This window comes from Acinonyx jubatus, chromosome F2, assembly GCF_027475565.1.
Source record: "Acinonyx jubatus isolate Ajub_Pintada_27869175 chromosome F2, VMU_Ajub_asm_v1.0, whole genome shotgun sequence".
Taxonomy (NCBI): Eukaryota; Metazoa; Chordata; class Mammalia; order Carnivora; family Felidae; genus Acinonyx; species Acinonyx jubatus.
The window spans coordinates 37231333-37255151 of NC_069394.1; the positions used below are offsets into that span (position 1 = coordinate 37231333).

A 23819-nucleotide genomic window follows, 5' to 3' on the forward strand; every position below is an offset into this window, starting at 1 on the left:
CGCTTTGGGGGCTCTTGTTCTCTTATCTCAAGACTTAATTTATATATCATTCTAATCCATCTCCATTATTTTAAAACATCTAGGAAGAGAGACTTTGGTAATCTAAGTGATTAACAGGGAAGACCACATCATATTCAAGCTCCAGTACACTGACCATCCCGGAGGCAAAGGCCATCGTACTCAGTATAGTGCTGGGAACAACAGTAGCTCTTCAGGATATATCCCACCAAACTGAGTTGTCAGTTTACAATCTGATCCTACTTTCATCTGTCTCAACATACTTCTTAATTGACAGACAAAACAGAAAAGTGCCGAAATTTCTGTCATTCTTCATTTTGCATCACTGTGTCCTAGAATAATAAGGCCGAGTGGAGGAAGCCTTAGAAGCCATCCATTCCAGGGGCGCCTGGGTGGCTCACTCACTTGGGTGTCCAACTTTGGCTCAGGTCATGATCTCACAGTTTGTGAGTTCAAGCCCTGCGACGGGCTCTGTGCTGACAGCTCAGAGCCTGGAGCTTGCTTCGGATTCTGTGTCTCCTCTCTCTGCACCTCCCCTGCTCATACTCTGTCTCTCTCTCAAAAATAAATAAACACTAAAAAAAAAAAAAAAAAAAAGAAACCATCCATTCCAAGTCCCCCTCCTCTAAAAGAAATCACACAAAACTTTTTATTTTGATGTTAGAATCACCTAAAAGTTGCAAAAATATAGAGTTCCCATATACTCCTCATCCAGCTGTGTAACCATAGCAGAAATACTGAAATCAGGAAATGAACACTGATATCATACTATTAAGTAATCTACAGATCTTATGTACATTTTCCCATTTTCCTCACTAATGTCCTTTTTATGGCTCAGGATGCCAACTAAGATCCCCACTGAATTTAGCTGCCAAGTCTCCTTAGTCCCCTTTAATCTGTGACCGATCCTCCAGCCTTCTTTGTCTTTAATGATCCTGATGCTCTTGAATAGCCCAGGCCAATTACTTGCAGAATGTCTCTCAATTTGAGTTTATGTGATGTTTTCTCATTAGAATTAAGTTATGTTTTTGGCAAGAATCCCAGAGAAGTGATGCCCTTCTCAGTGTAACATATTGGAGTGATGTTGATGTTTTACTATTGGCAATATTAACTCTGATCACACGGCTAAAGTGGTGTCTGCCAGGTTTTGTCACTGTAATGTTGCTATTTTTCCATTTGAAAATAACAAATATCTTGGGGAGATACAGGAAGACCATGAATGTATCCTCTTTTACATCAAACTTTTACCCACTCATGTTTTAGCATCCATTGATGGCTCTTACATGCAATGATTATTACTGTGGTATGTGATAATGTTGATTTCCAATTTTTCTTATTCTTCTACATTTCTTAATTAGCATTCTGTGGTAAAAAGAACTGTCCCTTCTACCCCATTTATTAATTCAATTATATATTTGTATGCGTATGGACTCATAGGTATTTATTTTATGTTATGAGTTATAATCTAATACTATCATTTACTTTGTTGCCTAAATTGAACCAGCTTTGGGCATTGAGAACTCCTTCAAGTTGGGTCCTGTGTCCTTTTGATACACTCCCATCATTTTTTGAGAACTTTTTAATTTTCTGGCCATCTATGATGTTTTAGGCTTATCTTGTATTTTTCCTATCTCATCTCTGGCAACCTCCATTTCTCCAAAGAGCCTGGGTTTCTTTTGCTGAAGAATGGTATCTAGAAAACAAAATCTGGGGGGTAGGTATGCTCATTGCTACTAGGGTGTCACTGCTTCCAGGCTGTCTGAGCAGAGAGGGCTAAGAAGCATATGTGTGTGTGTGTGTGTGTGTGTGTGTGTGTGTGTGTGTGTGTGTGTATCAGCCATGTTTACACACACATCTATATTTTTCTGTATCTATCTATCCACCAGAAAATATATTAAAAATCATGAATTCACATTGATACCTCTGGTTCTAATCCAGCACCACAGAGTGGTTTCTAGCCTTCTTCCTTTGCTTATTTGTATCTCTTCCTATGAGAGTGAAAAACCTGCCAAGTACCTCTTCTAATATGTTATTTCTAATCATTCCTAAAATATCACTTTGACGTGGTCAAAATCAAAGAAAAAGAACTAAGACAGACATAAAGGACAACTTCATGGGAGCAAAGGTAATTATCAAAGAAAAGACTATCAAAAGAAAGGGCTAATATTTATCTCTAGGAGTCTCGTTAAGAATGGGCTTGACATTTTGTCTGGAGTGTATAGATGAATGAGATTACTTTTCTCAGTCTATAACAGCTTTCACTTATACACAGGTATTTTTAAGCATATGATAAAAATCTCTGTAGAAGTTAATTTAAACAGAATTTGGATCTTACTAGATATTTCTACAATGTAGGAACTACTTCAAAATACTGCTATTGTACTGTCTAAATTAGTTGCTGAGGTTTTGCCTAAAATATCTAGTACTGGGATGACAAAATCTGCATCATCATATCTTATGTATATTCCTCAGAAAGTGCCTATCTCTTCTCAAAGAAGAACTTAAGTAGGATTGATGGAAGGTTCTTCTTAATTCCCCTAAGTTATACGATTAGAAGTATTTATTGACTGGGGTGAGGAAGGATGTGAGAAAAATTCTGAACTTGAATTATTACAAACAAATATCGAAGTGTTGACAGCTTAAACACATGAACACCTCACTGCTGTCCTACAAATCCTATTCTTTTTTCCTTGGGTAGGGAGAATAGGATATTTAGAATTCTCGGGAGAACAGAGATAAAGGTAGGGACTGTAACCTCAGGAAAATGGCCCAGAAGTCGGAAGCCAATGGTCAGGCCAATGTTTGGGAGCCTGCAGTAAGGGGAAAGAAAGCCAGTCAGACTCAGGTGAGCAGTGAGGAGGCGGGAGGAGACCATGTGCCTGAGATACAGAGACCTTGCAGTTGAGGCAGGTGTAGCTTTAGTTCAGCAATAGCAGAATCTAGGACTGCTTTTCCAGAATGTAGGCTAGTAGAGCTGGAAACTTGCCATACTTTTTGATTTTCATGTTTGATACTCTCTGGAGTTTGATTTGGCTCAGAGCTGAGCATGGATTTCAATGAAAATCAATGAGATACACTAATAATACTTTCAGGACAGTAACCTTTCCTCTTGCTCCCTGGTTTTTTTTTTTTTAATTTTTTTTTTAAACGTTTATTTATTTTTGGGACAGAGAGAGACAGAGCATGAACGGGGGAGGGGCAGAGAGAGGGAGACACAGAATCGGAAGCAGGCTCCAGGCTCTGAGCTGTCAGCCCAGAGCCCGACGCGGGGCTCGAACTCACGAACCGCGAGATCGTGACCTGAGCTGAAGTCGGACGCTTAACCGATTGAGCCACCCAGGCGCCCCATCTTGCTCCCTGGTTTTGAAGTTAACAAAACGAAGGTGCCTGAGCTGCTGGCAGCCACCGTGTGGGGTCTGAGGCTGCAGCTGTGTAACACAGAAGGGAGATCTAATGGACTCTGCCATGACTAAGGACAGCACTGGGTCCAAGCTTTTCACCTATGAGACTGCTGAAATCAGCTGAGGTTGGGTTTTCTGTCACTTATAACTCAGAGCATCCCAACTGATATACATTTTCTAACTAAAGGGATTGCCAAGGGTAATCCACAGTCTTCTATTTTTCCTCCCACCCTCAATCTCTTATTCCAGTGAATTTCTCTACTCTTACGGTTTTACGAACAATTTCTTATGACAGTATTAAAAACCACGCCTAATTTCTTAAGCAAGTGTTACTCCCATGCTTCTATCTACTTGTAAAGTTTTTGGATATACAGGATCACCGCCACCTTGATATTTATGCATGCATACATTCATTATTCAACAAACATTCACTGGTTATCTACTGTATACTGGCTATACAAAGGTAAAATAAATAATTTGCAATTTTCTTTCATGTCAGATTTTTCCTCAGCAATTTCACAGCCTCACGTTCTGAGATCTCAGGAAGTACTAGAGGGGATGAAACACCCAAAAACATTGTAGTATTGACTGTTAAGCAAGCGAACTGTTGAAAAACATGGGACACTTCCCCATTATCGTACAAATCTTTTTTTTTTTTTTTTATACTTTTTATTCTCCTTTGTGCTGTCAATTCTTTCACTCTGATCAAGTATTTGCTTGATAGGTCGCTCTTCATTCTGTTCTTTTCCCTTTCATTCTTTTCCTCACTAGTCTACTCCTCACTCTATTCTTACACCTTTGTAATCCTTTTACGGTGTGTACTTGCCTCTGTATCAGGTCTACCAGCAATGATGATGGACTTGTTTAAACACACAGGTGGCACTGAGAATTTAAGATGCTTATGTTGGCAGTGAGGACACAGAACAGGCACTGTCTAAAGGCATTAAGAAAACACACGACTGGAGACACAAATGTGCCCTGCCTGGTCCCTTCTGTCCCTTGTCTGCTCTTTTGTGCCATACACCTGCAAGGAGATGAGGTGTGGTTCATACCTGAGGCTTATGCAGCTGATTTAACTCATACCCATGTACCCATTTGCCCACTACACTGGCTATACAGTTTGTTGTGGCTTTGCTCCTCAATGAGGGGTTCCAGTGATCTGTGGTACCACAGAAAGGTTCATCCACAAGCACCAGCTTTTAAGTTTAAAATAGAATCTCTGGGGGCACCTGGGTGGCTCATCATTTAAGCGTCCAACTTCAGCTTAGGTCACGATCTCATGGTTCATGGGTTCGAGTCCCACATCAGGCTCTGTGCTGACAGCTCAGAGCCTAGAGCCTGGAGCCTGCTTCAGATTCCATGTGTCCCTCTCTTTCTGCCCCTCCCCTGCTCGCACCCTGTCTTTGTCTCTCTCTCAAAAATAAATAAACATTAAAAAATGTTTTTAAATAGAATCTGTTTCCTTTTGAACATTTCCTGCTACATTTTTAAAAAGCTACAACAAAATAATAGAAAAACATGTTAGTTCAAGTGGTTTTAATCTTGGCGCAAATGACCAGTAATAAGAAATTATGATGATCACTTAATAAAGAGTGGTGATGAATTTCACAAAGGGTCATTTATAAATGGTAAGCCAAACTTTACACTTTTACCACAAAATATGAAAATAATCCCTGGGACTCATGACAGGGTTATTAATTTTCCTTTTCCCTTTCTTTCACTCAGCGAGAAGCCAGCCTATGGGACATCATCCCCTCCTCTTTGTTTTTGCATCAGGAAGTATGTTAAATACCTTCCTTGGGATAAAGTGAATCTTGTCTTATATATCACCACACACATGATCCCAGGACCACAGAGAATACTCAGAGCTCATGTAAACTGGATACTTATACATTTTAAATCTGGTATAAATGGCTAGAGAAATTGAGTTCAGGAATGCTAACTATTCTTCTTCTTAGAGAACTAATGCATTGTTGGACAAAATGATTGCATATAAAAACTATAAAGTGCTATCTTCTTAGCATTGGAAAAGGCTGAATGGTTTTGTGACGGTTCATCTGTGTGTGTGTGCGTGCACGTGTCTGTGCACATATTGCAAATAGGACACAATGTTTACATTTGTCCTAGCTGGTAAATCTATAGGTGTTTGATGTGTTATCCTTTAGATTTTCTGAACTGTTATTTTCCCCCTGGATTTCCAGAAACAGTATGGAGAGGAGAAAAAAATTAAAGAAATATACTGTGAAAGTCTAGATTTTAAATGGTCACTTACACTTTGAAAGCATGAATATTATTAAAGTTACTTAATCATTTATCAGGTCATTTTTAAAATCCTTTAATTTTGAAATAATTTTAGGCTCTTAGCAAAGTTGATCTCGTTCACTCAGCTTCCCTTAAAGTTAACAATGTATGTAAACTATAGTACAATTATCAAAAGCCAGTAAATTAACCTCAGTACTATTAATTTATAGAGCTTATTTGAATTTCACATTTCTCCCCTCATGTCCTTTTCCTGTTCCAGGATCCATTTGAGGACCCCACACTGCACTGAGCGATTGTGTGATTAGGTCATTTTGACCCAGTGTATAACATCTTCTACCTCCTTCCATTCAACAGCATGCTTTTCTGCCTGATTATTCCATTGGCCTCTTTCAAAAGTCTGTGTTTGTATTTTTAATTTCGGCTCTAGCAAACCCACGGCAGATATTTAATTAAACTAAATGAGGTGTAACAACACTGAGAAGTAATTTCAGAAACAACTGGTACGATAAACAAATAATCTTGCTTGCTTTGCATCCTGACATACTTTTCACGGGGTGTAAAAACCTAGTTCAAGGAACAAGTAGTTTCATGACCTTTCAAATACTCCTTCACAAGACTAATAAATGCAAACCACTTGTTTGGGAGAATGTTTACAAGATGCTGCCAGCCCTACATCGTCAGTCTCTCCTAGACACTTGGTAAGGCTCCTATTCTTTACATGCTGACTATGCAAAACGCAGTCTAAATCAATGCTTCCGTGTGTCATGAGAAAGAATACTCAGTGAAGACATGTGCTAGCAAAACATATCCAGGTATTTTTTTATACAGCTGGAAATAATCTAAGGCTACTAGAAAATCAGCAAGCATGGGTTAGATACATCTATAGGTCAATTTGCATAATAGTGAAGCATCAGGGTGCCTCAAAAGGTGAGGAAGAAAAAAAATTTATAAAGGTCTATAAACAGATGATCTGTAAAGAGATGACCATAAGTAACTAGATGACCAGAAAAAGATTTTATAAGTATGGTGCATAAAGAGATGATTAGGACACTTCTCATTTCTAGTTCCTTCAACTAATGATGCTGAAGTACATAAAAATGGCATTTGGGTATTTTAACCATGAAAAAAACCCCTTGTTTATCCCTCTTAATCAGAATATGTAAGCTGATCAGATTGTACTTAGTTACCTCCTATTTTGTAATATGCCTACATATTTGTACCTACTAATATAGTAAACTATAGAGTAAGATTAATGTATGGATCAAAACATAACAAAGTTGTCAGAGAACTACATGGATACTGATGTTTATGTTGAAAGGGATGCTGGTGCTCTCAAAATTACTAAAAAGCCTAGCCACCAAAAAAAGAGCCCAACTGGTCATTGCTAACATGTATCCCATCCCATCTGATAACTTCTCCTGGGTGGGATTTCCAATCCCCAGGTACTCTCACCCAGTCACTCACCAGTGAGTAAAAGCTGACACCCCCCACTCTAACCCAAACCTCTTCTTTTAGCCATAATAAAATGACAAGAAGCAGAAACATGATTTTTTTTTTCTTGCACGTAAAGAAAAAGGGAATCACTCATCAAAGGTGAAACTGTCTACTGAATTGGCTATTTATACTTGCCCTTTGTCTGGGAAAAGTATTTTTTGAGAAATGTTTTAGAACTCTTAGGTTCTAGAAAAAAACTAAAAACACCGAAGAGTAATGGATGATACACTTTGCCTCTTCCTTCTTCTCCAACCTGCTGCCATGCTCACTGTTTTCACAGTAGTGTCAGTTTGTTAGAAAAATAAAACTTGATTGGACCATGTGGCTCTGTTTTTGGTTTTGGTTTTTTTCTTCAGCAGACTGGCAGATCTGACTGTGCATATTGGAAAGTATATGACAACCTTCTTCCAGAGGAAAGAACAACAATAAATACATACTTCAAAAGTTTCTTAGAGGAATACAGTAGCTGGTTAATTTAATTACATGAGGAAACTGCTGTGATTTTTTTTTTTTTTTTTGTAAGTTGCATGGATGGAAGAACTGGTATAAACTTAATCAAACAGTGTTGAAAGCAAAATGACTTGCTTAATAATTTACTACAATGGTTTAGAGATTGGTCTTGATCTGCATAATTCGGGTGTTTTAAGACTAGTATAACTGATGACCGAAAGCCAGGATACATGGTTTAGCCCCTATTCCACCGCAGAATGTCCTTGGGCAAATCACTTAATCTTTCACCCTTAACTCAAGGAGGGAGTTAGGACTAGCTCAGTGGGCCTCAACCCAGGGTTCTTTGACCCTGAGGGAGTTCCACATAGTAATGGGGGTTCATGAGGTATTTTCAGTATTTCAAAGGGCCCGAAAGAAATCCTGGATCTATCTAAAACAGGCTCGGGAATGTACGAAAACTTTTCTTTTTGGTTACAGTCATATCAAGTTGATACAGTTACGTGAGCTATCTAATCCTAAATGCAATGTGTTTGGATCATGAGGTCTATGAGAGAAAAGGGAAAAGAGGGTTCTTGATAAAGAAAAGAATGATCTTTGGGGTGCCTGGGTGGCTCAGTCGGTTGAGCATCCAACTTCAGCTCAGGTCATGATCTCACAGCTCCTGAGTTTGAGCCCCGTGTCAGGCTCTGTGCTGACAGCTCAGAGCCTGGAGCCTGCTTCAGATTCTCTGTCTCCCTCTCTCCCTGACCTTCCCCTGCTGGAACTCTCTCTCTCTTAAAAGTAAATAAACATTTAAAAAAAAAAAGGATGATCTTTAATATAATTTTAAACTAATACATTTCATGATCTATGACTTTAGTATTCCTGTGGTATGGGGAGAAGGAAAGGAAAGAAGATACAAAAAAACCCAACATTTATAGAGGAATTAAATAAATTTGTGCCAAGAAATGTGTAGGGTACTCAGAGTTAATTATTTCACCTAATCCTTTCAAGAGGCCTGTGAATTAAGTATTTTTGCCTTCGTTTTGGAAATGAGCTGTGTTGTAACTTTTACCACGATCAACTGCCAGTAAGTAGCAGGGCTAGGATTCAGATTCTGTCTGCCTCCCCTCCAGCACCAGGTTGCTCTATAAAAACTACTGCTATTAGTTAGCTCTTAGTAATTTCATTTTTCCAACTGGCAATAGGGTTGTGAATAAATGCTTTTTCCTGTCCTTAGCTGTCTTTCACAGCCTCAGTATGTTATGCCAACATAGCCTACAGGTCCAGAGAAGCCCAGCCAGAGAGAAAAAGAACATCTAAGATGTGTCCTTAGTCACTCATCACTGACGAGGTAGCTTTGCCAGAAACTTTCCTAGCAAATAGCCTACTCATGGCTTATGTGGATGAGAGGGCAATTTGCTGTGACCACGGGCAAAAGTAAATGCTGTCACAGATTCAGTGGAGGGGGGGAAAGAGATTAATGCTAATCTTTTTCCACAGTCCTAGCACTGAGGGTTGTGACAGTTCTTGTCCATTTCACCTAATAGTGACCTATAAGGGGCTATCATTAGGATACAGAGGAGAAGCTATTAAGATCTCCAGGCTTAATTACCAGCTAAGACTGGAAACTTTCTTCTCTAAAAGCACTTCGCAGTGAGATATCTTTATGTCAACTGATAGTATTTTTGTTATCTCAAAATGTATCTAAAACTAGAGAATCATTCTTTACCGTACCTTTGTTAAAACTCTTTGGAGAAGAAATAAAAAGGATTTTTTTTCTACAGTACTTAAGATACAAAAAGTCCACTGCAATGGGACACAATTGTAAAATATATAACCTAAGGCCAACGGTTTTCTAGTTGTCTAGATTAAGTTTGGAATTTGGTAACTAAAAACGATAGAAGAAATAGACCAATTTAGCTCGAGACAGGACTGAAGGTGGATATACTTGGAAGAGTATAATTGTACTGGATTTCTCATTAGAAGGAGCAGAGTCCTAGGAAGACTTCACATTCCCCAAGAGAACCACATTTACACAATTAACAATTCTTTTGTTGGAAAAAAAGCTTTCATTATTGCATGTGGACACATGTGGGCTGCGTAAAAATATAAAAGATGTGTAACACACAGTAAACACAAAGTAATGATCTTAAACAGGCCAAATCCTTGAACTCGTCATTAATAAATGTCTCTCCTGCATTCAGCTACCCGGGTTGCTGGGAGCCTGTTTTCTTCAAGTACTTCAAACACTGAAATCCAGGAACATTTATTATTTTAATCCATTACAGGCAGTGCTTGATTTAACTTTATTGGTTGTGGTGGTGGTAGTGGTTATAAGTGGGGGTACAGCAATGTTCTTTTACACATCATTTCAAAAGGGCTTAATTATATTTTATAGTTTGGGCCAGGAATTCTGCTTGTTTTTTGTCTAACAAGGTTCAAATGGAGTTCAGGTCGATGATGAATCAGAAGAAAAAGTCAGAGATGGTTATCTCTCTGAGATGAGCTCATCTCCCTCTACGAAAGGCTGGGCAGGTACATCATGTTCACCACACCACAGCACATGGCAGTGCTCAGCATCCTAAGGTGGCTGCTTATTAGACGGTTTTTAACACATTAGAAATTCAACCCAGTGGTTATCTTCTTAATTTCTAAAGTTACTCTCCTATGTATTTTAAAGGCTTCCCACTGGAATCCAAAGCAGCTATAGTAACCACATAGCACTAAAACAAAAAATGTACATGAAGAACAATAATCACCTAAAAGACATTTCAAAAAACCCACACACCTTTTAAAACAGAAAAAATTAAGTATCCCAAGAGAAAAGACCTAGAAGACTGCATTAATATAATTTGGTTAAACAAAAGAGTAAGTAACCGTGGTAAACATCTGAACAACATTTATCTCCCAGTGGGTTTTTTCTTTTAAAAAACAAAAGACATGCTTAATTTTTTACCTCTCTTTTTGAGGGTGTGAAAAAAAGATCCAAGATAACAATATTAATACTGCCTATGATTGTCCTAAACTCTAGTTAATCATACATTATGGGAACAATTCTGACAAGGAGCATAACATTTGTATGGTGGGATTTCTTCTCCACTGCATGTGATTTCTAAGAAGAGGACGAGAGAATTATTCTCCAAGAGAGTATCTTATACATTTAGGGTTTTTATTTCCCACCATATTAGAGAAATAATATGACACATTATATTGAAAAAAATCTGTGAGAATTTTACTTCTGCTAACTTATTTCTTGTTCAATTTTTAGAACTTCCTATTCTACTTCTTTTGAATGTCTCAATAGTCCATCAGTATATACAGAAAAATATCACTGTTGAAAAAAATGAGTAATCGATATAGGTAATTTAAGAGTAAAACAAGAGGGATACGCCAGTTCATCAGTAGCAACTTTGAACCTTGTTATAAAGTAATAAGAGGGAATCTGACCAGGATTAATAGTGGTACTCAGTTCTGAGATGAGGGGTGTCATGTTTCAGGGACTCTAGGCCATCTGTTCTGCCTGCCTACATTTTACTTCTGCAAAACTATAAACGCACCTCTACCTCAGGGACTATAGAAAGGCATTAGAATTCTTCTGCTTTTCATTATCACAAGATTCAGTAACTCATTTCATTGTCAAGATAATCCCCTTTTACTCTTTCTTTTGCGCTTGCGGGGTATGCCAAAATGACAAATAAAATCCCAGATGTTACAGACCCAATGAGGTCTCCACCTTTCCTTGAGTGTTGGGTTTAAGCTACTTGGGACATAGTGTCAAAAATGACAGGACCCTGATGCCCACACCCAATATTCATTAAGGTTTGTTAGTGATTTGTATAGCTGTCTACAAGCTGTACTCCTACTTCAGTCCTCAGTGGTGGCTTGAAAGCTAAGTTTGTCCTCTGACTTTCACTGTCAAGGAATTCATTTCCTATTGTTCAGGCATTGGAAAGAGAAGCTGTTTCTTTCTAAAAGTAACAAAAGTCTTTGGGGTGTTGTAAATGGCTTGCTATTGCAACATATTATTTTAGGTAGTCATATCTAATTTAACGTTTTATTTCTCCTTAGGCTTACTTGCATTTCTGCAGCATCCAACGCTATGACAACGCCTTAAGAGATTTTCCTCAGGAGATCCAGTTAACCATGGAATGAAAAGCTGGAACTCCACTTTGTATCAATTAATGACTGGGTTTCACTTTTCAATACATAAAAAGGAACTTTAGGTTCTTTGCATTTGGTTGGTCCTGAATTCAGTGAACAAAAGAAGAGGCATTGCTGTACGTGAAAGATAATGTGGTTATGCTTTCTTCCTCTCTACTCTTGTTTATACACAAAGACAGTACATCTGGATGGCAGAGACTGGGTAGTGAAAGTTATTTGAACTACAGCTCTTTGACCAAAAGGGGTTCAACTCATTGCTTTCTGCTGTGGATGAAAAGTCCCCTACGTGCCTATGGAAGGAGGATCCTTGCAACTTTTCCCCAGGTCAGACTAAAATGCAAACCACGGTGGCCTCACTTAGGCTCTTCCCCCAACCCTCTGTGCCATCTAGCGTGTTCATACCCTATTTCCCTTTTCCTTATTTACATGGAAGTTGCTAATCCAAGTGTCCCTGAACAAGAGCAAGGCAGCCTAAAGGACAGCTATTTCACAGCCTGAATTGTGTACCCTTGTTTGCCAAAATCTAAGGAGTGCTGCCCTAATAGAGCCATAATTTACTCTGACAAGGGGAGCTAAAGTCTGCAGCTCACTCCCCACCCGGCCTGTGGAAAGTGCAGCACTACGTTCACAATTTATAGCTATATACTTATGGTTTCTCCAAAATGACATACTTCAAACGGCAAAAAGATTGTGTGTTGTGTGTGTAGGTAGGGGGAAGGGGATTATTTTTTAAAAGAACACACTGTAGAATGGGACGGATTTAATGGATAGCAAAAGAAATACTATCAGCCTTAAAATGTTTCAGAAAATAAGATATCATCTCTAAATGAGATTCACTGTTATTTTTTTTTTCAATATTATATACCAACTTAAAAAAAAAAACTAAGCGTTACATCTACTAAAATCAGAACTTTAGGGGCCTTTTACCAAAGACATATGGAAGAACATAAGTACTCCAGCAGAAATATGGGTTAGGTTATTTTAAGTCACTGTTACACCAGCATCTGCAGAGTAGAATTAAGAAAAAAATCAAGTCCCTTGAAACTCTTATAGTTTAGCGTCACAGGATAGGACAGAAGGCTAAGAAAAACTTGTAGATTTCCTTTTTTTTCTTTTAAGTTGAAAATATTTAACCATTTCATTTTGTTTCAAATGATGAAAACATTTCAGTAAATAATTTGTACATATTTTGTTGCAAAAGCCAGTAAATGAACACTAGAGTGGTTCTCGATTTAAGTGTTATTATCAATGTCTTGGGAAGAAGATTAATTTTCCCCTGTCAGGCTTTTATCATTCCCTTTCCCTATATTCTTCTCCTAAACTTAGGATGGTTTAGATGATAAAAAATACAATCATTAGATGAACTCAAATATTTTTTTGTACCTTACAGACTATAACACATTCCCCATTGTGTTTCTCTAAATATTACTTAGAACATAAGATTCCTCTGGCATTACAAGTCTATTTCAGCTCCTAAATTAAAACTCATCTGGAAAGGACCGTTTTACCCTGTTTATATAACATTGTCACATAAAGAGTGTTAAAAAAAATATTTCACTAAAAATAGCTTGCGTAAGTTAGGGATTAGAGTAGTTTCTGCTGCTATAATTGTTCCTTTGTAGTTTTTTCCATGATGTTTTTGCAGTGTTTTTGACTGTGTTTATTAAAGTCAGCACATCAAAAAGGATCAAAGAGAAAGTGAGTGAGAACCAAAGAAACCCCAAGTGTGTTGTCTCATTGGGGAGTTATGCAGATTCGCATAAACAAGTGCAAATTGTTGAGGTTTTAATGAAAATTTTCTACAATTATTTTATCTTAAGTCATTCTATACAATAACATCTGTACAGCAGATGGCTATACTGTACCCAGGCAATGCTCCCTTTTCTTTCTCTGTTTAATAGTACATCTGAGATGACTACTTTTGTCACTGTGCTCAATTTGGTTCAGCAAATAATGTGAAAAGTGCAGCTGCTGCAGATGGTCACAATAGTTATATAAACTGTAAAATCAAAGACACAGTTAAGTATTTCTGTATTAGATTCAAACTATAAAACTCTAACATTAACTCTGTTGAGCTCAAAGATACACTATAAAAAAAGTTTAGTTCAGTGCAGAATGATGTCGCTTGCAGAATACGAAAAGAAATAGAACTACTGGTAAAAGCGGATTTTTTTTTTTTGTGAGGGATACTTTTTACCACTCGTCAAAAATATACCTTGAACACAGATTTGAGTATATTTCATCCAGGTTGCAAAGCGTGAATTTTTAAGATATTCAATATAATGAAATTAATGTTCAAAGCTTAAATTATATTTGACTTAAAAAGTTTTGCTTAGCTAAAAAATCAATTTTTGACAAATATGTAATAGTCTCTCAATTATAATTTCTCAGAAATCATCCATCAGCAATAACTAGAACGTACCCCAATTTTATTTAATTGTAATTAATTATTATTTTGCTGGCTTTGTTATCTTCTTAAACTGTTTGAGCATGCCACTACATTGAGGAGAATGTAGGGAAAACAGATTTGGTGTTAGTTATGTTCTCATAATAAAATTGTTCCTGTTAAATAGCTAACTTCAATTTGATTTGATTTGTTGACACAAGTAACTACTTTAGAACGTTTGTTGGCCATTACACGTTAGACTTATATAAAGTATATCTTTGTAGGAGCTATAGTTTCTAATTCTGTGTTTAACTACATTGAAGCCCATGATTGTAAAAGGGATAGGGGTAGGTAGTTTTTCTGGTATGAGGGGGAAAACACAAGTTACAAAAGCAGAGTGAGGCTACTATCTTGTAGAGGTCAGTGAGAGGATTTTAACTACATTTTAGAGATGTTTACTGAGGACAAACACCATTAAAACTTGAATAAAACAAGAAATGAGGATGAAAACAGAAAAGGACCTAGAATTGAGTATAGTCCATTTAAATTCTTTTCCTGTGTCTGAATGCTAACCTTTCCCTACTATGATTAAGGTACAACTGGAAAGGCGTGGGAACGGGCCCAACCTTGTCTGGCTTGCAATTTATTTGTGGATAAATCAGGCATTGTAGCCTCCAGTGTTTCATAGTCGTTCATGTCCCATGGACCTTACATTTTTCACTTCTAACTTTTAAGACAATAAAAAAAATACAGTCCTTTTAGCTGGCTTGGTCACAAATATTTCTGGTGAGAAAGAAATAAATCATCTACTTTTTGGCCTAAAATTTGTACTTCTCCACCATAAAACTTTCCCTTTATCTCTTAAACTACTGTGCCCAAAATGGCTATGTGGAACTAAGTTCCAGTGAGTCTCCAGCTGCCACTTAACTACTTCTTAGGAAGCAACTAAGTTGCGTATAGTTTCAGGATTTGCTTTATCCCCTTTAGCCCCAATTCTTTCCTGCAAATTAAAGTGGAAGAAAATGTTTCCCTTTTGCTACTTTTACTTTCAAAGTAAAATTTCTGGCACTGTGCCCCGAACTCCCACAGTAGCTAGCAGGTTCTGTGATTGAAAAGTGTTACTTCCTACCTGTACCTTGTCTTTCCTCTTCCCCTCCTCCCACTCCTTCTGCCTACACTTTTTGATTCAGTGTGAAAGAGCACATAGCACTTCAGTCATGGTAGCAAAAGAAGAAAACGTAGATGTCACTGCCCGTTAATTCCTCAGCTCTCCACCCATCAACGACATCCAGTTTGCAGAGTGCGTGCCACTCTTTGCTAGGTGAGGCACTGAAGCACAGCCTTTTCTCTGCCAGGTATTGCTGGCACCATCAATGGTATTGTCCTTGCACAGTTGAGCCTTGGTTTCTATTACTACGCTTTGTGCAGCACACCTGCCACCAGAACAATTCTTCTCTTTTTAAATAAAGTGTGACCAGTGACCTAACACAGTCCATCAGAATCACCGGTAGAGCTTTTGGAATAGGTTTCTGGGCTCCATGCCCAGGGTTTTTGATTCAGTAGGTCGGGGGTAGGGTCTGAACACCGGCATTTCTAACAGGTTCCCAGGTGATGCTGATGCTGTTGGTTCTGAGACCACACTTTGGGAACCGCTGCTCTAAGGGTTAACAAAACCTGATACTCCACTGTTCCATTACCACTATTCTAGGTAAAAAGAAATTTAGAAATGGATGGCTTTGGTTTTGTAGGCCTTTGTAGGAATATGCCTGAAGAGACGGATACAACTTTAATTCAGGGTGTTAAAATATTTAGGTTCGAAGGATTTGTTATAAAATTATCTGTTAAAATAAGGTCACAGACCAGAAATGTCTCTATTTGTAGTGGTCCTTCAAACTTTTAACCTCTATGAATCTTCAAAATTATGCACTTTCAGATGTTAACAAATCATATTATCATTCCCCTCTCCCCCTTTCTGTGACTTACCAGGTACTTTTTGTGCTGCTTTGACATTAAGGCTTCCACTGAGGGTTGATAAAGATGCTAACAGGCATGGTTTATTAGGATGGGGAACAGTTTCCATGGAGATCACAATCTGAGTAGTATGGACAGTGATTTTTTGAAAGCAAGAAATAGTTCTCCACAGGTTTTCTTGAAATGGAACCTTTTGTGCTCCAACACCATGAACTTTAGGTTTAGACAACTTTCCACGGTAACACTTGGAGGCTGGAAACTCATCCTTATTCAACATGGTGTCCAATGGGGCTGAGGTCTCTTTGTTGTGTACACTTCTTATCTTCTTTAAAAAATGGTTTATCTGATCCAGCTTGGTAAAACTCAGGTTGGCTTTCAAAGGCTTTGATATATCCAAGTTGATATCTGCTACAGAATTAAAAAAGATAAGAAAATTGTTGAAGTTCTGTCATTGAATATAAGCCCTTCCTTCCCTGGCAAGCTCCTATTTAAGTTTCCCTGCACTTGCACAGCAGACTCATTAGGATGCCAGATGTTATCATTCTTTTACTCATCACTTAACTATTCTTTCCATGTAGTTACTCAAAGGAACACTTTCCCGGGACTACTTACATGCCTACCTTCCTGTTTCAGTCCATGTGACTGTTCCTGATAGACTGAAGGCCACCCATGGACATCTACTTCTGCCCTCTCACTCTGAGGCAAAATTAAGCAGCTATTTCAGTTAGTTACTGGAACTGGTGTTCTTTCTTCCAAGGCAAAAGGACACCTCCTAGTAACTGGCACAATGCTTGACACAAATATCAGTATTAAAAAATATCTGTCCAGGGGCGCCTGAAAAGCTCAGTAAGTTAAGTGTCCAACTTCAGCTCAGGTCATGATCTCATGGTTCATGAGTTGGAGCCCCGCATCAGGCTCTGTACTGACAGCTCAAAGCCTGGAGCCTGTTTTGGATTCTCTGTCTCCTTCTCTCTTTGCCTCTCTCCCCTCCCCCATCTCTGTCTCTCTCAAAAATAAACATTAAAAAAAAAAAACACACACACACACAACTAACTGAAGTAGCCTTTCCTTCTCTGATTGAGTATATGCAGAAAAAGTTTGTTTCCCCTTTGTGACCTGCTGCAAACCAGAAGAGTCCCTTTACATCTTTCCCTACATTCTGCATTCTAAAAAATTTAAACACCCCATCGAATGAAGCAAGTGTAGACTGAGATCTCCTAAAACCTACAGTCCATTTTATATGTACCATACACCATACACCAGATGTTGTCCTTATTTGCTGCTTAGTTACCTCATATTAAAACTAACTAGCTTTAATTTTCTGTTTTTGCTTTCTTCTTACTTCTGTTTTTGTTGTCAGTCAAGACATAAGACTATACGCACCGTGAAGGCAGAACACATCATACATCATTATACATAGTGCCTGGCACGTTGTGTCTTGCCTATGTGTGAGCTTGACTTAACCTAACAAGTGTTCTTTTCACTGGAGACTGGGGATGTAATACAAGATATAAACCCAGATGAAGCTACTGGCAAGATCATTAAGCAGATCAAGTTAATTTCTATACTTTTCTTCATAAGGAGGACCTCTTCTCACCTTCCTCAGCTTACAGTTTTCTCCTGGCCACCCAGGTTCCCTCAGGGTGCCATCCTTTTTAAGTGTGCCTTCCCATGTGTTTCTTTTAATCAGGCCCAGCAAAACTCTGAGAGTCCTGCTTCTAACTAGGTGTCCACTAGAAAGGATCAGATATCTAACTCGCCCTTTGCAATACTAAAATGTCCCCTGCTCCCCTATTTTTTTTAAATAGAAATAACACCCTAACTTAAATGAATCATTTTTTCACCTCCTATTGACATGTTAACTCACACACCATACAGTTTACCTAGAGTGTACAATTCAATGGTTTCTTAGTAAACTCACAGGAGTGTGCAATTATTGCCTGTCTACTTCCAGAACATTATCATCACCACACACAAAATAATCCCAGCCCACTTAGCAGTCCCTCTCACCCATCCCCCACCTCCAGCTTCAGGCAACCACTAATCTAACTTCTGTCGCCATAGATTTGCCTATTCTGGACATTTCATATAAACGGAATTATATAATGTCTTGCCTTGTGGGTCTGGTTTCTGTCAGTTAGCATAGCAAAAGGTTTTAAGGTTCGTTAATGTTGAAATATGTATTAGTACTTTATTCCTTTTTGTAACTGAATAATACTCCATCATATGGATAGACCCCATTTTGTTCATCCACTATCAGTTAATGGACACTTGAGTTGTTTCTACTTTTTGGCTATTATAAATAATGCTGCTGTGAACATTCACATACAAATTTTTATGTGATCATATTTTCAATTTTCTTAGGTATCTACCTAGGAGTGGGATTTCTGGGTTATATTTGGTTACAGTCATCTTAGTGGGTATATAGTGGTAGCCCATTGTGATTCTGATCTGTATTTCCCTAACACTGAATGATATTGAGCACTTTTTCATATGCTTATTGGCCATTTGTATATATTCTTGGAGAAATGTTTATTCACATGTTTTGCTCATTTCAAAATTGGGTTGTCTTTTTATTATTGAATTATACGAGTTCTTTGTATATTCTGGATACAAGTCCCTATCAAATAGAGAATTTGCAAATATTTTCTCCCATTCTGTGGATTTTTTTCAGTTTTTTTGATGCTATCATCTATAGCACAGAAGACTTTAATTTTTGTGAATTTCAATTTATTATTTTTATTATGCTTTCAGGGTCCTATCAAGAAACCATTGCTAACCCAATGTCATGAAGACTGACACTTACGTTTTATTTTTACAAGTTTTTTAGTTTTACCTCTTACATGTAGGCCTGTGATTGTCCTTGCATTAACTTTTGAGTACTGTGTGAGGTAGGGGTTCAACTTCTTCCTTCTACTTGGGAGTTTCCGGTTATACCAGCACCACTTGTTGAAAGGCATTATTTTAGATTTGTAGGTTTGGGGGTACTGAAAGAAGCTGGTGGGTAAATACTTTAGGAAAACTGGATGGTTCGAATGATCCATACATTTATTTGCTCTGCCTACCCACCCTTTACATGGGCTTCCAAATTCCATGGCCTCACAGAAAATAATACTGCCTTTTGCCACAATGAAAAAGAGGACAATCTTAATAGATGAAAGCACCAACAGGAAACCAAAACAAAGCTATAGCAGAAAGAAGACTCAAGTGTTGGGGCCAGAAGCCATCTGCTTTTGTCTGGATTCGTAATATGCACAACCTAAGCGAAGGGTCTGAAGTGTTCTTTCTGCAGCTCTAGACACAATTTAGTGATCCATTCAGAAAGTTGCCCAATATCCACCTAAACCAACGGCAAAGCCTAAGGGATCTATTTTCCCTGTCTGTAGACTGTCAAGTCACTGGTGGAATGCTATGTATGAGTTGCTGACTACTACCTTGATATGGATCCTACTGTGGTCCCAGTGACTGTTTACATCTGTGGTTATTACCTTAACTTATCCTTTGGGACTTAGTCCTTGAGTCACTTCCTCCAGGAAATCCTTCTTGACCCCTGTGGCCAAGTAAGATGCTGCTCATGCAATGCTTCCAGAATACCCTGTGCATCGTGGCTCATCAGGCACCTGTTTATATTATTTTTATAGTTACCTTCTTATGTATCTGTCACAGTCCAGTGAACTGTGAGCTCCTGGAGAGTAAGGGCTGTCCTACATCTTAATATTCTGAGTGTCTAAACTACTGTCCAGTCCACAGTGAGTACTAAATGTGTATTTAATGATATAATGAAGGAAAAAATGAATGAATCTTTCCTTTCTACTGAACTCCCATAGTCTCATCCTTTTATCCAAAACAATCCATTAACTCTTCTTGCGCGTGCTATATTCCTTGTTGCAGTTAATGGCTCTATAATCTACCAAGTGGCTCAAATCAGAAATCGGACTTTTTGACTCATTTCATGTCCTCTTTTCCTGGTCCAAATCTACTCAATGATTAAGTTCAACTTCCAAAATATTGCTTGAAACCAATCTCCTTCTCTCCAGCATTCCAGCCACTTCCCATTTTTTTCCCCCTCCATGGCTTTGATATTGTTCAGCTATTATAAAGCCGCCTAAATGATCTGTCTAGACAATTCCTGTTAATCCAGTCTCCAGAGTAATTTCCAAATGATTTGTTTCAAATGTGATCCTGATTGGCTCACTCCTGTTTAAAACTCTTTCAGGGTTCTTCTTTACCTATGGTGCAAAAGACCACGCTCCTTAGAATGGAAAAAAAAAAAAAAAATCCCTGCCTTTCTTTATCTGCAGCCATTCTCCCCCTTGCACATTAAGGTTCCAGAAATATCACAGAGTTTATAAAGCCCACTTCCTCCAGCTCCTGCTATGTTATATCACTAGGCCTTTGCTCAGATTGGTCCTTTGTCTACTGTACTCTTTCTCTGCCTAATGCCTAATCTTCAGGATAGCGCTCAGCATTTTCTGCAAAAAGTTGATCCACAAACCTAGCCTTGCACAAGTATCTTTTTATGAGATTATATCTTCCACCAATGAAGAAGTTCCTCGAGTGCCTACTTTTCATCATTAATATGTAGCACTGGGCCTTCCACTCAGCACGAAGTACGTTTGGTCTAATCATGCTGGAGCACTGCCAAACATTCTAATCTGGTTCTGTGGTAGGCAGAATTCTAAAGATGACTCCCCTGCCCAAGATGTCTCTCCCCGGGTTATTAAATCAAACGCTACTTTAGGTACGGTTGTGCTGTGAAGGGATTTTATACTTGTGATAAAAAGACTAGCTCAGTTGAATTTAAAACACAGAAATTATCTGGTAGGCCTAGATATATAAACCCTTTGATATATAAACCCTATATATGAAGGAGGCAGAAAGGGAAGTCAGAGAGATTTGAAGCATGAGAAGGGCTCTATTATATGTCATTGCTGCTTTGAGGATGATGGGGGTCAGGTGAAAAGGAATGAGCGGCCCTAGAACTGAGGGAAACCCTGGCCGACAGCTAACAAGTAATTAGGTACCTCAATCCTACAACCACAAGGAACCAGATTATGTGAACAAGTAGAATGAGTTTCTTCTCTGGAGCTCCCAGATTAAAGCCCAGTCCAACTGACATCTTGATTTTAGCCCTGTGACATTCTAAGCAGAGAATCCAGCAGAACCCACATGGACTTCTGACCTACAGGATTATGACATAATAAATTTATGTTGCTGCATGCCACCACATTTGGAGTTAATTTATTATCCATTAACAGCAAAGTAACACAAATTCCACATGTATATTTAGTTACACAACATTTCCAGTTTCTAATGGGAGTATAAATTAAGTTTCAAGGCCTAGGAATGTTTGCCTCGGCTTCTTTTTTATCTTTTCTCTCAAAGCAAAAATATCTAATATACCTTGTTCTTCATTAGTTGCCAGTTCCCTTTCTTTAAAAATTATTTAAGGATTCCAGGAAAGATAGAATCCTGTCCCTCTCACTCTAAGCAGATCCAGAAGCTGGAGAGAATGCAGTTATAAAACTTACACAGAGTAGCGATTTGAGGATGCTGTAAAGTAAATGCTAACAGGAAGACTGGAAAAGATGACTAGATTGGAAAATACCATCAAAATAGAAATGAGTTTGTAATTTTTCTTCCTGTATCCCCCAGCCTGGACTCAAGGTAGTCCAAAGTGAGCGTGAGGTGTGGAGAGAGGGAATACTAGGAGAAATCCTCTGTTTCTGGCTTTAGGAAGTGAGAAGAGAATTCTTAGTGCTCGCAAGAGGGTCTATGAAAATCCTTTTTTTTTTATCTTCGTTTTCTTCATTTTCTTGTGCCACAGAAAACAGAAGAGGAGAGAACACTACTCAATTCATTTTTATGAAACCATCATTATTGATACCAAAGCCAGACAAAGACAGTAAAACTAACCTTAAGAACAGAGACATAAAAATTCTCAAAAAAAAAAAAAATTAGGAATCACATCCAGCAATACATAAAACTAATAACATACCATGACCAAGAGGGTTTATGCTAAGAGTACATGGTTGGCTCAATATTAGAAAATCAAAGTAATGATGTTGGGGCAACTGGATGGCTCAGTCGGTTGAGCAGCCAACTTTGGTTCAGGCCATGGTCTCACAGTTCATGAGTCTGAAACCCACATCAGGCTGCACTGACAGCACGGAGGCTGCTTGGATCCTCTGTCTCCCTCTCTCTCTTTCAAAAATAAATAACCATTAAAAAACCCCACAACAAAGTAGTAATGTTAACAGTTAAAACCAAACAAGCAAAAAGATGATATGGAAAATGTTTTGAAAAATTCAATATCCATTTATAAGAACTCTTAAGAAACTATCAGTAGAGGGGAACTTCCTTAATCTGATAAAGTTCATAGGTGAAAATCTACAGCTAACATCATATTTAGTCATGAAGGGTCAAATGCTTTTCCCCTAAGATCAGAAGAAACAAGGCAAGGATATCCATTTTTACTACTTATACTCAACATAATATTAAACATCCTACCCAAGAGCAATGAGGCAAGAAAGAGAAATAAAAATAAAGATTGGAAGGGAAAAAATGTCTCCACAGATGACATGATTGTTCACGTAGAAAACTCCATGGAATATATAGAAAAAATTCCTAGAATTTATAAGTGAATTTGGCAAGATTTTAGAATACAAGATTACCACATAAAAACCAATTCAGTTTCTACAAAGTAGCTATGTGAGGTTGGAATAAATTTTTTTTAAAAAATTACATTTATTATAGTTCTAAATAAAAGAAGTACTTAAGTATGAATCTAATAAAATACATACAGTATCTATATGCTGAACACTACAAAATGCTAATGAAATACCAAGAAAGATTTAAGTAAATAGAAACACATACTGTATATATATTCATGGACTGGAAGACTCAACATAGTAAAGATGTCAATCTTCTCCCAACTGATTTATAGATTTGAAACAATTCCAATCAAAGTCTCATTAGTACTTATTCAGATACAGAAAAGCTGATTATAAAATTTATACAGGAGAGCAAAGTAACTAGAATACCAAAAACACTTTTGAAAAAGAAGAGTAATATTGGAGGACTTACAACATTTTAAGACTTAGCATGAAGCCACTGTGATCAAGACAGTATAGTCTTGGAGAAGGGATATACACATATATCAGTGGAAGAAAACAAAAATAGAGTCCAAAAAAATGTCAAATGATTTTTGGAAAAGGTACAAAGGCAATTCAACGAAGTAGAATAGTTTTATTAAAAAACGATGCTGGACATCCACATGCGGGGGGGGGGGGAGGGGGGAGGGAAGGGCCTGAACCCGATTTTATACCATATACAAAATTAACTCAAAATGGATCACACATCATGGATCTAAATACAAAATATAAAATTAAATTAAGTTTTTAGATGAAAACATAGGAGAAAAATCTTCCCAGTCCTTGAGTTAGGCAAGGTTCTTATATATAGTACCAAAAAAATTATATTCATTAAAAAAATTATAAATTGGACTTCACTGCTAAGAACTGTTGCTCTGTAAAAAGTTTTTATTTAGAGACTAAAAAGAACAAGCTATGTACTGGGAGAAAGTTGCTTATCTGACAATAGATTTGTATCCAGAATATAATAAAGAACTTTCAAAATTCAATAATAAGGAACAAACAGCCTAATTTTACAATTGGCACAAGGTCTGAATTGGC

The 23819-nt window shown here is 37.8% G+C and overlaps 1 protein-coding gene across 7 annotated transcripts in view; it reads right to left on the reverse strand.

Moving 5' to 3' along the window:
- Positions 1 to 23819, reverse strand: part of VPS13B (vacuolar protein sorting 13 homolog B) — a 794855-nt gene that overhangs the window by 146376 nt on the left and 624660 nt on the right. For 6 of the 7 annotated variants that reach the window (XM_053208413.1, XM_053208412.1, XM_053208415.1 and 3 more), the window contains exon 36: positions 16138 to 16533. In XM_053208413.1, coding sequence (XP_053064388.1) covers positions 16138 to 16533 — 396 coding nt within the window. The remainder of the gene's footprint in view (positions 1 to 16137; positions 16534 to 23819) is intronic. The other variant, XM_053208414.1, reaches the window with a different exon arrangement.